This window comes from Crotalus tigris, unplaced genomic scaffold (genome assembly GCF_016545835.1).
Source record: "Crotalus tigris isolate CLP2741 ecotype Arizona unplaced genomic scaffold, ASM1654583v1 scf7180000024387.2241675, whole genome shotgun sequence".
Taxonomy (NCBI): domain Eukaryota; kingdom Metazoa; phylum Chordata; class Lepidosauria; order Squamata; family Viperidae; genus Crotalus; species Crotalus tigris.
In genome coordinates this window covers 2,049,989-2,066,513 of record NW_024100557.1, presented here as the reverse complement: position 1 = coordinate 2,066,513, position 16,525 = coordinate 2,049,989, and the positions used below count along the sequence as shown (strand labels likewise).

The following is a 16,525-nucleotide window of genomic DNA, read 5'->3' as shown; positions in this document are numbered from 1 at the left end:
GTGTTTCAATGAGTGGCCTAATCATTTTATAATATTGACAAATATGGGCAAATGGAAATTTAGATGTTATACCTAACATCTCCCATTACTATAGTATAGTGCAGGGGTAGGCAACCCAGAACACTCAAAGAGCCACTTGGATCCATTTTCCACCAAAAACAAAACACTGGGAGCCGCAAAACCCTTTTGATATCTAAAATGAAGATAACACTACATATATCCTTTTTTACCAAAGGGAGGAGCCCCACCCAATAAGCTTTTCAGTTCATCGAACAGGGTAAGGCTACTCTCTTTTTTACACACAGAGAGGGGGGGGAAGCACAAGTGCCTATCTCTGTCTCTGTCTCTCTCTCTGCAAATGGCAGAAGAGGCTGGGAGCCGCAAGAGAAGGTTCAAAGAGCCGCATGCGGCTCTGTAGCTACAGGTTGCCGGCCTGTGATATAGTGTTTATACAATTGTATAGCATAAGAAAAAAGGAGAAAGTAGAATTATGGTGGACAGTTTGTGTTCCACAGCTTTTCAATATTGTGCATCTGTGCTTTAGTGGATACAAATGATCACGAATTCAATTGATGGCTAATTGCTATAATTTAGTAATAACATTATAAAATGAGAAAATATCAATCTATTTTACAGCTGTTGTGTAAATTAAATAAAAAAATTATCCTTTCCTACTTGAGCATATCACAGGGTAAACTCTGGATAAATTACTGTATTCATTAAGGTACAAAAGGGTGTCATGAATGATTTAGGTACTTCTACTTCTATCTCTAAATTAGTGTTTATGTGTACATCCATCCACACATCCACACATACATTTTACATGAAATCAATGGGCTGATGTCTCCTATTTAGAATTTGTATTTTCCCATTATGTTTTCTATCTTTTTTAGTCACCAAAATCAACTAAGGTAGGACAGAATAGATGCTCAATATATGATGGTAGGACCAAGAACCATTCTTCTGCAAAAACTTTTATTGTTTTTGAAAGACTAGATCAGTGGTTCTCAACCTTTTTTTTCTGGCGACCCCGGTCATAAGGACGTGCCGCCAGCTGACAAAAAAAATGGCAGATCACGTTGTTTGGCGACCCCCGTGAAATGGTCGTTCGACCCCAAATGGGGTCGCGACCCACAGGTTGAGAACCGCTGGACTAGATAATTGATAAAAAGCACAATATGGAGACAGAGGTCTTATTCATTATGGTTTAGTATAAGGTGAATTTGAGATTAACCAATTCCACTTCTTTCCTTCCCTTTTCTAGCATGGCTATTAGGAAGGGTTCAGAATAAATTGTGTACACACACCACCTATTAACCTTTCTCAACCACTTGTAATGTCTTCAAATAAAGTAAAAAAAACCATTAGTCATAAATTCATAAGCACAATGAATATGTTACTTAAGAATACAACTTAAAAATTCTTAATTTAGCAATGATATTAAAATTATTTAATTTGAGAATATTTTAATTTATATACAGTCATACCTTAGTACACAACTGCTTTGAAATTCATTGAATTTGGTACTCAATGCATTTTGGCCTGAAAATTTTAGTTCTGGTACTCATTATTTGCTTGGTACTCAACACATAAGCTAGTGTAACTCACTATATTATTATTATTATTTGGTACTCATTGTTTTTGGTACTCATCACACCTCCCAGAACCAATTAATGAGTACCAAGGTACCACTATATTTATCCTTTAGCCAGCTACATTTTTATTTACTTTAGAATGAAAACTTTTAGAACCACATGAGAAATGGAATCAATTCAAACAAACAAATTAGAACCAGAACAATCTCCTACATTCCAGTTTTTAATTGAGGGGATTCTTACCAAATGCTTGAGGAAGACAAACACTAGAAGTCTGTTTCTATAGAGTCCATGCTTTCTCCCCAACCTCATGTCCCTCAGCTGAAGTCTCTTGCCTTAATACAGGCAACTTTAGTATTAGGAATACTGCATCTTCAAATTTCAGGAAGAAATACTTTTATCCTATAGCTCCACACACCTTTCCTCATTGACTGCTATAGATTGCAATATTTATAAGCCATAACTGCTTGTCTAAACTGATTTGATGTATCTAAAACAGTAAAACAACAGCACATTAGGAAAAACTGTATTAGCTGGTCACAAAATGACCGGATATAGCTTCCTCTCTACTGAGCCTGGTACAAAACCACCCCCTTGCTACATTAACATTATGCTACTTACGTATTAATAGCGATGCTGTGCCTCTTGCTCTTGCCACCCTGGTTATTACTCATTTCTGACATGATCAAGGTGTTTAAAGTAAAGAAAAATGTATTCTGAATATACTATCTGTCTCACAACACAATAGTGGAGAGAACACTGAAGCTGTCAAATAAGCAGCAGCTCTTATTGCCAGTATGCCAGCACTTGAGAAATAAGATCCAGCAAATGTCTAGGTTACTAGATTGCTACTTTAAAATCCAAATTAAGTACAAAGCCTGACTCCCTCAAAGCTACTGTTGAAATAGGAAACTGTTTATGTGGTAACCATGACAGCCACCTTTTCCGCATGTAGCTATATGATTGGCTAACAATAAGAGAAAGCCTGGATGAAAACAGAGATTGGATAGCTTTTATTTGCATTTCTTACCCTCTTGGTTATTGCAGGAACTTAGAATCTGCTCTGGAAATGTTATGACTATTGTTAGTTTCAGATTTGAAAGTTCTGTCTGCCTTTCATTCCATTTAAATAAAAGGGAAAATTATGCAGCTAAACCTCTTTGTAAATTTGATTTACTCTCATCCACCGATGCTGCATTTTGAACTTAACCTGCACTACATTACTAACACATAAAATAGATAATTTTCCTCAGGAACTCATTAAGAAGTGTAGCTCACAGCAACTTTGCGCTTAATCTGAAATCTCATGTAATATATTAAGAAGAGATAAATTTGATATAGATGTTGCATGGGGCTCTTTTTGCATGTAATTTTTTCTATCATTATTCTATCTATAAGTTTTGATTGATTTATATACTGTTTCATATATTTCGCTTTTATCAATTGCTAAACAATGGTCAAAAATTGGGGCTACCTTAAAGAATATGTAGAACCCGAACAACCAAAGACCTACATACAAACACCCGCGAAAACCTCAGAAAACATATATATATATATATATATACATATATATACATATATATATATATATATATATATATATATATATATATATATATATATATATAATATGTAATAGATTTTGCATTACTGGTTTTATTTATTTGATTTTTTTAAAATCCCATCTTTATTACTTTATAAGCAACTCAAGGTCACAAACATATCTAATACTCCTATCTCCTCTTCCTATTTTTCTCACAACAACCCCACGCAGCTTAGAGTAATTGGCTCAAAGTTATCCAGCTGGTTTTTCATGCCTAAGGCAGGACTACAACTCAAACTCTCCTAGTTTCTCGGTCAACATCTTAAACACTATACCAAGTTGGTTGGTAAATGAATCTAGTTTCTGAAAATTGTTGTTTCTTTTTGTTTGTTACGTTTTCTGAAGATGCAACCATTTTCACTTTTCGAAACTAATATTGGATGTTATATCCATAATATTCCCATGTCTTTTATGTTTATCAGTTTTTAACAGAGACTATGATACCTAAAGCAATTTCAATGGCAGTAAAGCTATAGATTTTCATTTATATTACTGTATCAAAAATTCAGAATAGCTAAGCAAATGCAATTCTTTACTTTCTGCAAATAATTTGCAGTCCGGTTCAATGTATCTTCCAATGTGGATGGAAGCCATATTATGCTACTATCGTAAAAGAGCAATTTATGAATGCACCTATGATACTTAAATTATTTATACAAGTTTTGCCTTCTGCTGAGTATACTTTTTAAATTAATATTCTTGTTAAAGACTGCTTCATTTCCTTTCACATTTTTGTTGTGTGATTGCTAGTTAGCAGTGACATTCAAATAGTCTTTTTGTGCAATTCAAGTCTTGTGTGTTTATTCAAGAGTCATGATTTTCAAATGAAATAGGGCTAGATCTATTCAATCCATTTCTGATGGCATTTGGGGGAGAATTTTCAATTCAGTGCAACTTACAAAGAAGCATGAATTTAATAGTTTGTAACTCTAGACAAGGGTAGGCAACCTTGGCTTTTTTAGGAGTCAATTCTGGAAGTTGAAGTCCACGAGTCCTAAAAGAGCTAGGGTTGCCTAACCCTGCTCTAGATTATATTCCTACAATGACATTCTTACTAAACATTTTACTACCAAGAAGGTATGAATTGGATTGGTTGAGATACTGTTCTCTTGCTCCATATTTGGTTATAGAGACATATGTCAATTATTGAAGCAATGGAATCTATAATTATAATAAACCAGTTTTAAAATGAAACCTCATTAGTCAAAATTACCAGATCTGACCTGTATTAAATCCAGAAAAGCACTGAATATCAGCAGAAAATATTAAAAAGTCTTTTTATGCTATTGGTATCTTAAGATGTTTTCAGGCAAAATCTGATAGACTTATCAGTAGTTTTAAGTAGGTGCAATGAAAACTATTAATGCACATGGCAGAGGCTAATTTTTGAGCTAGCTTGCTTATAGTGGGCTCAGATTTGGAGTCAGAGAAGAGACTGACAACAAAGAGCCAGACCCAAAGACAGCTTCAGAAGTGCTAACAGACAATGAGTAAACAGAAGAAGTAAGGCAAAACAGCAGATACAACTGCCTACTCTCTCTGAAAATGACAGGGCAGAATTATCACACCTTCCCAATGCAGAAGCTCGGTAGGGTGGAAAGAGAATGGAGCAAAGGCTATGTTCTCTCAGATTCTGAGTTCCAGCACTTTCTTCCTCTTTTCTCTTTTGTGAAAAACTTATCAAATCAGATTAGGTTATTGTAATTCAAACATATTGAACAAATAGACACACCTTTACTACTATTCCTGACCTAATAGTTATCAACTACTGTAGTTTTATGCCTCAAGTTAATTGTTTTGCATCCTTACTGCATAGAACAATACTAGAAGGGAAAAAAAAGAATGAAAAGTATAGAATCCATGATGATGATTTTTTTGTTTTACAAAAATGGGCAATATTTATCTTTTCTTAGATATTCAACTGGGCAACTTGTAAAAGTTTTTCCCATCTGCGTGCTTTCTGAATTTACAATTTGTGAAAGTCTTTTGATAATGCGACCTTCACTAGGCAAAAATCTGGTGCTGGAGTTAAGACTATCCTCCTTATTATAATTTAATAGAAGACTTTAGGGACTTTGTGCTGCAGGCCTTTTAATGTTTACATATATTATTTTTTTAGGTTTTTTTAGTCTCTCTCTCTCTCTCCTTTCTTCTAGGTTGGATCTCTTTTTAACAAGCTTCCACCCATTACTTCTTGTGCTGACTTTCAGTGCTTTGGAGAATCAAGTCAGTCCCCTCTTCTCTGTGATATCCCTTCAAGTACCAGAAGACAGTTACCATGTCCCCCCAAACTTTCTCTTTGATAGGCTAGACCAGGGGTAGGCAACCTTGGATCTTTTATGACTCGTGAAGAGTCCATGAATCATAAAAGAGCCGAGGTTGCCTACCCCTGGGCTAGACATACCTAGCTCCCTCAACTGTTTATCATAAGATTTAGATAATCACCCCCCAAAAAGCAGACCCAGCTGGTGATGCTTCAAACTTATAACCATTTTTTACAACGGTCATTAAACAAATGCCATAGTCATTAAATGAATGCCATGGTTGTTAAGCAAATCCATTTTCCACACAAGCATTTTTTTGCCAGAAACAGAAAGTAAATGCTGGAAACCAAGAAAAAAAGATTGCAAATCCTGTTATGTGACTGCAGCACCAGTTGTCAAGTGCCCAAATTGAGAGGACATGACTGCAGGGTGGGGTGTTGCAATCATAACTCTGAAAACTCTCGGGTCATAAGTAATTCTGGGGAAGTCCATCATAATTTCAAATGGTTGTTAAATGACTGGTTATAAGTCAAAGACTACCTGTACATTTGCCATACTAAACATAAAATTTATTATTATTTATTAAATAAATTCATATAGCCACCCAACTCACACATCAGTGACTCTGGGCAGCTTCAACATTTAAAAATCCTCCCCTATCCACATTTGATAAGAGTGATAAAGTAAGAATGGTGCAGACAAAAATACCCTGTATAATTTGTATTTTAATGTTATAAAATCATATAATTTCAATTAAGAACTATACATACCGTGATCAGTTACCTTTTCAGAAATACTTTCTTACTTAACCAGATAAACAAAATTACCATGGGTGGGACTGCTATTGCTTGGATTTTAAAGTTACAGAAGAAAACATCATTTTATTTAAAAAAGATGCGTAGCAAGAAAAATATAAACACTTTTTATTTAACAAAGGATGCTTTTGATGACATTTGTGGTTGATTTACCACGGTTCATAAATATTCTAACTTTTCACATTTTTCTCCTTGACTTAAAGTGACATGTTGCTAACCATGTTGGAATACCAGTTTGTCCAGATAAATTAGCACATTCAGCATGGTTTGCTTTTATGCACAGTTAGAGCAAAGTACAATTATATTGGGAACATCTTCACCTTCTGATAAATTGAGTGTAATTCTTGGAACAATATCATTTTTGAATGCACTGATGTAATGTTGGATTTGCCCCTGAATAATCACAGGATTCAATCCGTTCCTTGTTGGAGGGACTTTTTAGCATCAAAGGATGACATTTCGGAAGAGGCAGTTATACTGTCTGATGTTCTTCCCGAAATTTGCAATATTATTGTTATATAAATTGAGCAGTTCATGGGGTAGAGGTTGCAAATTGCCTATTCTGACCTTCTTCTTCATATAGCAGAAATTGGCATTTTTTCCCAGGGGACAAGAACAGAAGAGGAGGGCAGATTTCGGCCATAGCACCAATATCAGCAGAAATATTACGTTGTGCACATTATGCATTTTGCTTTGTTTTTTCTCTGTTGAGGTCTTGTTGAAAGTGGTATTGTCGTGCTGAGGAACTCTCACAGTAATTAATGTTTGTCAGATATTTTTAAGTTGATCTTTCCTCTTCTATCCTTTCTTGTCTTCTCATTCTGTATCTTGCTTTAGGATTCTGGAGACATGCAGCCCTTTCATCTTCCATTTCTTCATCTCTCCTCCTCCTGCTGCATCCCAACATTTGGTGTCATCTCTTGATTATGACACCAAACATCTCTTTCTTTGTGGCATAATTATGCTGACAATATTTTACTTTATTTTTATTTAATTTGTTTTTAACCATAACGTTGTATGTTGCTATTGTCAACTCAGAATAGTTTAGAATCTCTGCCCGCTTCTCCATTGAGTTATATCAGTGTTTCCCAAACTTGACAATTTTAAGGCATGTGGACTTCAACTCCCAGAATTCCACAGCCAGCGTTGCTAGCTGTGGAATTCTGGGAGTTGAAGTCCTCATGCCTTAAAATTGTCAAGTTTGGGAAACACTGAGTTATATGAAGCTATCAGAGATAGCTTAAAAATGGGAACATGTGACCTCCTGAGGGCTAGGCAGGACAAGTCTATCTTTTCTCTGGTAGCTGGAAGAGGGGCCAATCTACATCAGTTTGAGAGGAGGAAACAGTTGAAAAATGAACCAATAAGATATAGAGGCTAATGTATTTGATTGACATCAGAGAGATCCAGTTTCTACTCTTTCTGTAACCACAGCTGCTCACTTGATGAATTTCAGCCCAACTTACTTCACAAGGTTGTTGTGAAGAAAAGTAGGAATGTGGAACTCTATGTATTGCCTTGAGTTTTTGAACAAAGATGGGATATAGATACATGTGCATGTTTGTGTGCAGAGAACAAGCACAAAATCAATAAAAATATCTAGGCCTTTCTTCTTGCACCTTAAAGCTATTGCTTCTTTAAGAGCCACATGATGAGTTAATTCATCATTACAGAGTAAATGAGGAAGCAAGGGATTGTGAGATTCACTGGGAAACTGCACAGAATATTTAAAATGAAGATCATGTGGCTGCAGTAGCAACCCAAGAGCAGCTAGTAGCACTGAAGCAGTCACAACTTCCCCAAATTTTATTCTTTTTTTAAATAATTTTTTTTATTTTAAATTTTTATTTTTTAAACCAACAAAACAAGACAAAACAAAACATAACACACATACAAACACAGTGTGTGCTCCTCCTTTTTTTTAACAGCAATTTCGTAACGGTAATCTATTATTTACATTTCCCCCCCTTATTCTTCTTTAGATATATTTGTCCTTGTTGTCCCGTTGTTTGTTTGTATTTTTCTTCCTTCATACTATAGTATTCATACTAAAATAATACATATTATTATTACTATACATTATTATACACATATTTTCCACTTTTGACCTTTCCACATTTATTCTCCTCTATTATTTCTAGTCTCCAACCAATCATACCACTTATTCCATATTAAATAGTACTCTGGATCTTCCTTTTCTTTTATTTCTTTTGTTAATTTATCCATCTCAGCACAGTCCAGGATTTTCCTTATCACTTCTTCCTCTGATGGTATATTCTCATTATTCCAGAACTGTGCGTATGCTATTCTTGCTGTCATTATTATATGTAGAATTAAATACCATATTTCTTTACTATATTTTCTGTTTAAAATACCCAGCAAAAAGATCTCTGGTTTCCAGTCTACGGGTTGGTCTATTATTTCTTTGATCCATCTTCTTATTTTAGTCCAGTATTTTTTTCGCAACTGGGCATGTCCGCCATAAATGATAATATGTTCCATGTACTTTTTTACATTTCCAACATGTTGGCAAATTGTTCTGGAACATCTTGGCAAGCTTTGCTGGTGGTCCCCAAATTTTATTGATTCAAGAATCATGGAACCTAGATTTTGAATACATTCTGTATATTAGCCTATGTCAGGTATCTGGTTCAAAAATTGTTGCCCTACGAGGCACCATTTCACCCAGTTAAAAGTTATGACAATGAGAGGTTTTAGTGGTATACAGATTAAGAATCTCTAGATAAGATGCAATCATTTTTTTCCCCAAAGAGGACTGAAAATTGTGATAGTACTCCCATATTTCAGAAAACTGACTCATTTTTTGCCTATTATAAAACAAAAAGATACTAATAAACAGAATATATCAATGACCCACTATGATAAACTAGGTGTCAGTTCAATGCCATTTACTTGATCGAGCTAAGAAGTATAGTCAAGTGTCCTTGACAAGCAGCAACTACTACTAAAACAAGCTGAAAATCCTAAAAATATCTAACCAGTAGTAAGACAAATCCAAACTCAAGACCATGCTAAACACAGGAGGAATTAAGGGCCACAAAGTAGGCAAGGCTGTGTTGTCATTTTAAAGAGTTTTATGTGTCTGTTTTAGGGACAACACTTTAATTTTAATTTATTCCCTCCCCAAAATTGAAAAAAAATGTATTGTAGCCAGTTTTCAGCAATCATGTATCACTGCTCCAGGGATCACAAGACTCTACCTCTGCTAAAGATGTCATATTGTATAAAGTCACTTGACAGAGGGATGGGTGACATATAGCATAGATTAAATAAATAAAATAAAACGTTTCATGATTGCTTTAAAATAATCTGCTACCCAAATTAGGTTTCAATTGCTACCAAGCTAATCTGCACAGTCAAATAACTCTTAAATTGAACTGAAAGAACAAATTAGTTGTGAAAGTCTATATTCCAACTAATAAGCAAAACTAAAATAAATATGCAGTGCAAATTTGAAAATTGTTACTAGCAAACAGTGGGTTCAAATCAACTCAATTTATAATATAATCAGACAAGACACTAAATTCTCATCTTAAAGATGTATTTATTTAAGCATTTATATAGTCATCCAATTCAAATTATATGATTCTGGGAGGTATACAAATAAATATGGATATTTATTTGGGAATAGTTGCAAATTATTTATTATTTCTATGTTTTATATTTTATTCCTGTGTTCCTTTTTACTGAAATATATAAACGTGCCATACAACCAATTAGTCTGTCAGCAGTTTGCTGATTGAGAGATCAGGCTAGAAACTGGGAGATGATGAGAGCTAGTCCCACCTTTAGTACACTAAGTCAGCGAGGCAACCTTTGGCCCATCTCTCTCTCTCAGCCCTAGAAAGCAGGTAATGCAAACCACTTCCAATATCTTGCCAAGAAAATGGCGTGGACTTTCAGGCAGCCATCAGGAGTCAAAACTGAGTCAAAGGAACACCACCATCCCAATTGCAAATTAGGGGTAATTGTTTATGGCATATCTATGTATCATGGCTTGCATACAACAGGATCTAAAGATTTATCTTTTTTAATTTCATACCCAATATCGGCACTGTCTATATTTACATTCTTCAAATGTCCCTTCTACATAGTTGGTAATTCGTAGAATAAGTCTTCAAGAAGACACATTAAGACATACAGTAATAAAACCACATCCTGGATTTCAACAGAACAGATTGTACTGCAATGCACTTTTATGATTATATTGAAATTCCACTGCTTTCATCTTCACATTTACAGTGCAACATTTTATGTCCTGTTGGAAAGCCTGCTGAGTTCAGCAGTATTCAGTAGAATCTTATGCATATTTATTGGAGAGTGCAATAGTTGCATGTAACTAGAGACTGTTCCCACTGGAATCAGTAGATACAAAACAGGCAGCGCTGGGGTTTTTTTTTCCTAATGGGTTAAAGGGCCGTCTTTACGTCCTTAACAATGTTAAACAGCTCTGGAATATTTTCAGCCACTAAATGTCAGAAGACCCAGGTTGCTTGGTCGGCACTATGTCATCAAACTGTGATGGCCCAACGGATACAGTTCTAAGAACCCCCAAAAGGAAATCCTTTTGCTTTGGGGGGAGTGGTTGCAAAATGCTGAATTGTAACCTGAGCCCTCTCCCCACACATACACAGAATGGCAAACCATAAATCAGTCGCTTTAATCCTTGTCTCCTATGACACTTGCACTCTTGGCTCTTTTTATGAACGTGGTGGCACAGTGGTTAGAATGCAGTACTGCAGGCTACTTTTGCTGACTGCCAGCTACCTGCAGTTTGGCAGTTCGATTCTCACTGGCTCAAAGTTGACTCAGCCTTCCATCTTTCTAAGGTCGGTAAAATGAGGACCCAGACTGTTGGGGGCAATATGTTGACCCTTAGAGAGGGCTGTAAAGCACTGTGAAGCAGTCTGTAAGTCTAAGTGCTATTGCTATTTTCTCTACATTGTCTTTTAAATATACAGGTAGTCCTCACTTTATGACAATTAAGCCCAAAATTTCCTTTACTAAGCAAGACAGTTGCTGAGTTTTGCCTCTTTTACAAGCTTTCTTGCCACAGTTTTTTAAGTGAATTATTGTAGCTCTTAAATTAGTAACATGGTAGTTAAGTGAATCTGGCTTCAGATTCTGGCCTGACTTTGCTTGTCAGGTCAGATGACTATGATAGGAAACTGCAACCTCATAAATATGTGCCAGTTGCCAAGCATCCAAGTTTTGATCACGTGACCATGGGGATGCTGCAAGTTCTAAGTGTGAAAAAAGGTCAAGTCACTATTTTCAGTGCCCTTGTAACTTCGGTCACTAAACAAATGGTTGTAAGTAGAGGACTACCCACATGAGACAGTATAATGTAATAAATAAATACTACAAAACTAAAATAATTACCAGTGTATCCTTTCCCAACTGGAAACGCGAGGCTAGTATTACTACCCTGGCTGACATAATCTTCCCTTTAGGGATAACTTTTTTTCAGAAAACAAACGGCAAAGGAGCCATTCAGTTTTGGCAGCAACGCTATGCTTCAAGCAAGAAGCTGGTCCCTTTTTCCGGTGCTGCGTTTCCCACCTGTTAGTCCCCGCTCCCGTCTTCGTGACGGAGAAGCTGCCCTTCTTAGACCATGGGCAAACAGGTACGTGAAGAAACTAGCCGGGGGGGGGAGAGAAGAGACCGGGCAAGCCCTGGTCGACTCTTCCTGCGTTTCGGGAAAGATAAAAGGCAGCGCTAGCCTGCTCTGGAGTAGAGGGAGTGGATTTAGGTCTTTCCCCGTTATGAGTTCCCCGCTTCTTGCTCTTATCCCTGCTCATTTGCGATACGGGAAGTGGCTATCGCTACTTCTTTGACTCAAGTATGGAAAGAATTTGGGCTCCGTTCTTCTACTGTGGGGGAAATGAGCGAAAGGAAACGTGCGAAGAGAGCGCCGAGGGGGTAACTTTGGCAAAGCGGAAGCTTTTGACTCACCCCGGCCCGTCTGGGCGGGTGTGTTGAGTCGCGGGCTTGTACGAGGTGCTCATTTTTGGCGGCCCAGCGTTACGTGTGGGAACTGTCGTCCGCCCTGAGAAGTCGGGACCTCGCTCTGGGTGGGGACTGCGCGTGCGTAGCCCGTTTAAAACACTTTTTTTTTTTTTTTTACAAACGTCCCCCGGAGACGCGGCGAAGTCCCGAGGAGATCATTTCTCTTCCCGTATTCGGCGCGGGGGGGGGGGAAAGAGCCTTCCGCGAGCGCGACGCCGGGAAGCGGAGGCCGCCGTCTCGTGACTTGAAGCGCTCGCGCTGGCAGAGAAAGAGAAGGCAGGCAAAAGCAAGCCAGCGAGCGAGCGGGCGGGGGAGCGGAGAGGCGGTGTCGCGGGCGCGCCCACCTCCTTTGCGCGGTGACGTTGGGCCTCTTCCTCCCCCTGGTGGCTTCCCGCTCCCTCCTCCCTGCATCCACTGCTGCCGCGTCCCAGAGCCTGTGAGCCGCCGTCGCCGCCGCCGCCGCCGCTCCCGCAGCCTTCCCGTGCCATTTCCTCCTCTCCGCCGCGGCGGCGATGTGATTCCCTTCTCCAGGCTCGGCCCGCCCCAGCTGAGCGGCGAACATGGCGGAGGTAAGTGAGGGAGAGTCGCGGGTGGCGGCGAGGGGATGGAAGGAAAGGATGGGAAGGAGGGAGGGAGACCGAGGAGAAGGAGGAACAGGAAGAAGCGGCGGCTGGAGAGGGAAAAGAGATGAGTCGAGTCCGGGGCCAACCGGGAACTTGTTGCGCGGCCGCTGCCCTCCTTTTCCTTTCGCTTCACCACAAGTTAGTTACGGAGATGGGAGGAAAGTCCCGAGATGGGCCTGGGTGGCGTCTTGCGCCTAGAACTCGCGCTCCCCCCCCCCCGGGGGTCGGTGAGGACGCCCCGGCCCTGCGGGACCCGGCGTGGCGGGATGGGTTGGGCGGAGGGGGGGGGGCGACGAGAAACGTTGACATAACCGTTTCGCTTCCTTCTGGGATGAGAGGTGCCTTCCTGCGAAGGAGAAGAGAAAAAAAGGCTGTTGCTTTCTTCCTGTTTGGGACAGTCGGGATTCACCCAAGTTGCCCCCTTGTTTGTCTCCCCCCCCATCGCAGAAGAGTGGGCGGCGGAAAGGGAGATCTGGGGAGACCCGAAAGCTTCATGGGGCGACTTGGGGAATCAGAGAGGCTTATTTTGCTGAAGCGCCCCCTCCCCTTCCGACGGTTGGGTGTTTTAATCTTTGAAAGTCTTGGAAGGGGGGAGAGCTCTGGTGCTCCAGCATTTAGAGTGGCAGGATACTTTCCAACAGGTTAAATTCTTGGCCTGGGAACACTGGGAAAAGGCCATTCTCAGCTTGGACTGGGATGGGGAGGGGGTTGTAATTTGCCAGAACTGTAATGTTTGTCCCTCCCTCTCCCCCCATCCCTTGAAATTCAGAAACTCAAAATGGTGTTTTAGACTCATGGTAGGATTGAGCAACTTATCAGACTTGCTCAGGGTGGCTGGGCAGGAGGTGGCGGCACCTGTCCAGCTTTTTGTGGGTGTGTAAGCTAGGCAGGGACTGGCCTGGTGAAGAGTTGGATGGAACACCACCAAGGGATACCAAATCTATAAGCTAGAGAGGAAACTAGAAAAAACACCCAGAAAAGAATAATAGCAAACCATTTCTGTTTTGCTGCCAAGCGAAAAGCATATGGATGTAGATGAGCTTGACTAGGAGAGCTTACTTTAATTCTTTATGCTACCATATAGCCTTTGATTGATTCCTACAAGTAATGGGGTATTGTTTCAAAGTTGATAGTAGTATAGTTTACTGCCATTTGAATATTCTTTAAAACATTGATGTGCTTTTTGGTGTAAGGAAAACCTCTTAAAATCTCTTATCGCAGCTTGAAGGAATTAGTTATCTCAAAAATTGATAACATGTTTTAGCACATCTTTGAAAAGGAGCATCTTTCCCCACTCTGCTTAAAAACTGTTATAATTATTCTATGTGGAGCCAAACAAATAAAGTACTTTGATGCCTATGCTATCCTCATCTTTGCTCACTTTATAAATAAGATTTTGTCCATGTGACATTTTTGTTTAAAATGATACCAAAAATGAAAAGATGTAAAAGAAATTGGTTTGTATTTGCAGTTATATTAATATGTGAAAAAAATAGGTAAGCTCATCTCAGGACAGGCAAGAGAACAGTTTTCAGGAATCCATTAAAAAAGGAAAAGATCAGAGAATATTAATCATTACAGTTGAGATGCAGAAAATGAAACTGATTAGTTTCATGAACATGTGGCTCATGTTCAAACTTGCCTGTTTTCGCAGTTTCCTTTCTGAAAACTTAATGGTTTTTATATCTGTTTGATACAATGAGTTAAAATGAGTATACTTAACTTTTCTTTGTTTTTTTGCAATGTTGAAAGTGTCTTCTGTTTTTGTAGTAGCTTTTTGCCTGCTTTTCTTTTCTAAATAGATAAAGTAATATTACCTTAAAGTTTATCATGACATAATTCAATTTTTAATAGTGGGGCTGAAGACTTAACATGAATATGTCCTATTGTTTTCTGGAGTTTTGTACCTACTTATATATTTGTATTAGTTTTATACCTATTTAGTCAGTTTTATACTCACAAACCATATTCTACATTGCTTCTGAAACAAGACTGTTTTGAAGTAATGATTACTGCTAGATCAGTGGTTCTCACCCTTTTTAATGCCGCGACCCCCCAACCGGTCGTAAGTTGAGGACTACTCAACCGGTCGTAAGTCGAGGACTACTCAACTGGTGCAGCACCGTTTGCAGAATGGGACTTTTGGCGGGCTCAGCAGGGCAGAGACAGCCTGGACAATTCCTATTGGCTTTTGAAAGCCAATAGAATTAGACTCTATTCAAGAGAGTCTATTCTATTGGCTTTCAAAAGCCAATAGAATAAAAGGGAGTAGCACAGCTAAGGAAAAGGGGGAAAAAATGGCGGACTGCGTTGTTTGGCGACCCCCGTGAAATGGTCATTCGACCCCAAATGGGGTCCCGACCCACAGGTTGAGAACCACTGTGCTAGATGATCAGGCTATCTAATGATTTTTTTCATTTTCTCTGTTTACTTTTTACCATTCTGTTTTGTTATCAGAGGGATTTCTAAAGTAATTTACAAAGGAGTATATTTTTAAACAAAATCTTTATAATCAAAACCAAAAAAATAGAATAATAAAAATAAAAACAAATTGTAACCATTTTATTAAAACAAGATGAACTATTGAAGAGTTTTTCCCCTTAGGAGACACATGTTTACTGAACTCATCAAAAATTCTCCAAATCATTACCTGATCCAACTAAAGAGGCATTAAATAAGGCAAGCATTCCTGGGGAAAATATTTTTGAGCAGTATTATCGTAACAAAAAAATCCTCAAATATGCCTGAATGAGAGTATTAATAATATTGCTAGTTACTAATTTTGTTTCAATAGTTTTAAAATAATTCAAGTTTCCTTTAATTATCAAAATACTTTAAAGACCAAATAATATGATCTGATCACCTAGTGGTTTTTATATGTAGAATTAAACTAGTAATTTTTAACTGGGAAAAGGTATTGCATTGTAGATTATGGAAGGACATAAATTTTTTGGACCTCCTCATCACACAAATTTTATATATTGTATTGGCTTTGCAAAGCAAGCTGTTTCTGTTGTACGAAAAAAAGCAGGTTTTCTGGTTTCTGTAGTTCCATTTTCTCAGACTAATCAGTAAACAATAAACTAAATTAATTTTTCCCACTTGAATAAAGTACCAGGAAAACTACATTTGTAAAAATTTACAAATTTCTAACAGCTAGTAAAAGTTTTTACATGTTGTAGTAAGTTACATTAATTGCAGAATTTTGATATGCATTCATTATATAGTTGAATCAATAGTATATGGGAAGTTAAAGCTGTAGAAAAAAAGTTTATTTGAAATTACTGTCAGACTCATTGACAACTACTTAAATGGAAATTTACTCTTAGAGGTATGATTGTCACAAAGATCTTTTTAGCAAAATTAATAGAGATAGACAGGATGGGCTTACTAGAATTTCAGCAATTAATTATTTTCAATTTAGAATAGTATATAAATTAAAATTCTCAACTTTCAGACAAATTGATAAGGAAGTGGATTTCTGTCCTGATAACAAGGAAGCTTACATAGGTTGTTTATATGTTTTTATCAGTTGGGAAACTAATTCTTACTCTACTTTTATTTGCTTATTATGTCAATGGTTATTTATTTGCTT

The 16,525-nt window shown here is 37.9% G+C and overlaps 2 protein-coding genes across 8 annotated transcripts in view; one reads left to right on the top strand and one right to left on the bottom strand.

Moving 5' to 3' along the window:
* DNAI4 (dynein axonemal intermediate chain 4) overlaps nucleotides 1-12,461 on the bottom strand; it is a 45,286-nt gene extending 32,825 nt beyond the window's left edge. Inside the window, exon 1 of one of the 2 annotated variants that reach the window (XM_039329098.1) lies at nucleotides 12,254-12,461. In XM_039329098.1, the coding sequence (XP_039185032.1) occupies nucleotides 12,254-12,306 (53 nt within the window). In that variant the 5' untranslated portion in view covers nucleotides 12,307-12,461. Of the gene's footprint in view, nucleotides 1-2,216; nucleotides 2,494-12,253 lie in introns of those variants that run through there. The other variant, XM_039329097.1, reaches the window with a different exon arrangement.
* The window catches only part of MIER1 (MIER1 transcriptional regulator), a 64,710-nt gene continuing 59,987 nt past the window's right edge, over nucleotides 11,803-16,525 (top strand). For 2 of the 6 annotated variants that reach the window (XM_039329104.1, XM_039329100.1), the window contains exon 1: nucleotides 12,946-13,068. Coding sequence is in view for 3 of the 6 variants with exons in the window: in XM_039329099.1 (XP_039185033.1) it covers nucleotides 12,925-13,068 (144 nt within the window). In the remaining 3 variants the exon portion in view is untranslated. Of the gene's footprint in view, nucleotides 11,925-12,557; nucleotides 12,877-12,913; nucleotides 13,069-16,525 lie in introns of those variants that run through there. The other 4 variants (XM_039329101.1, XM_039329102.1, XM_039329099.1 and 1 more) reach the window with 4 other exon arrangements.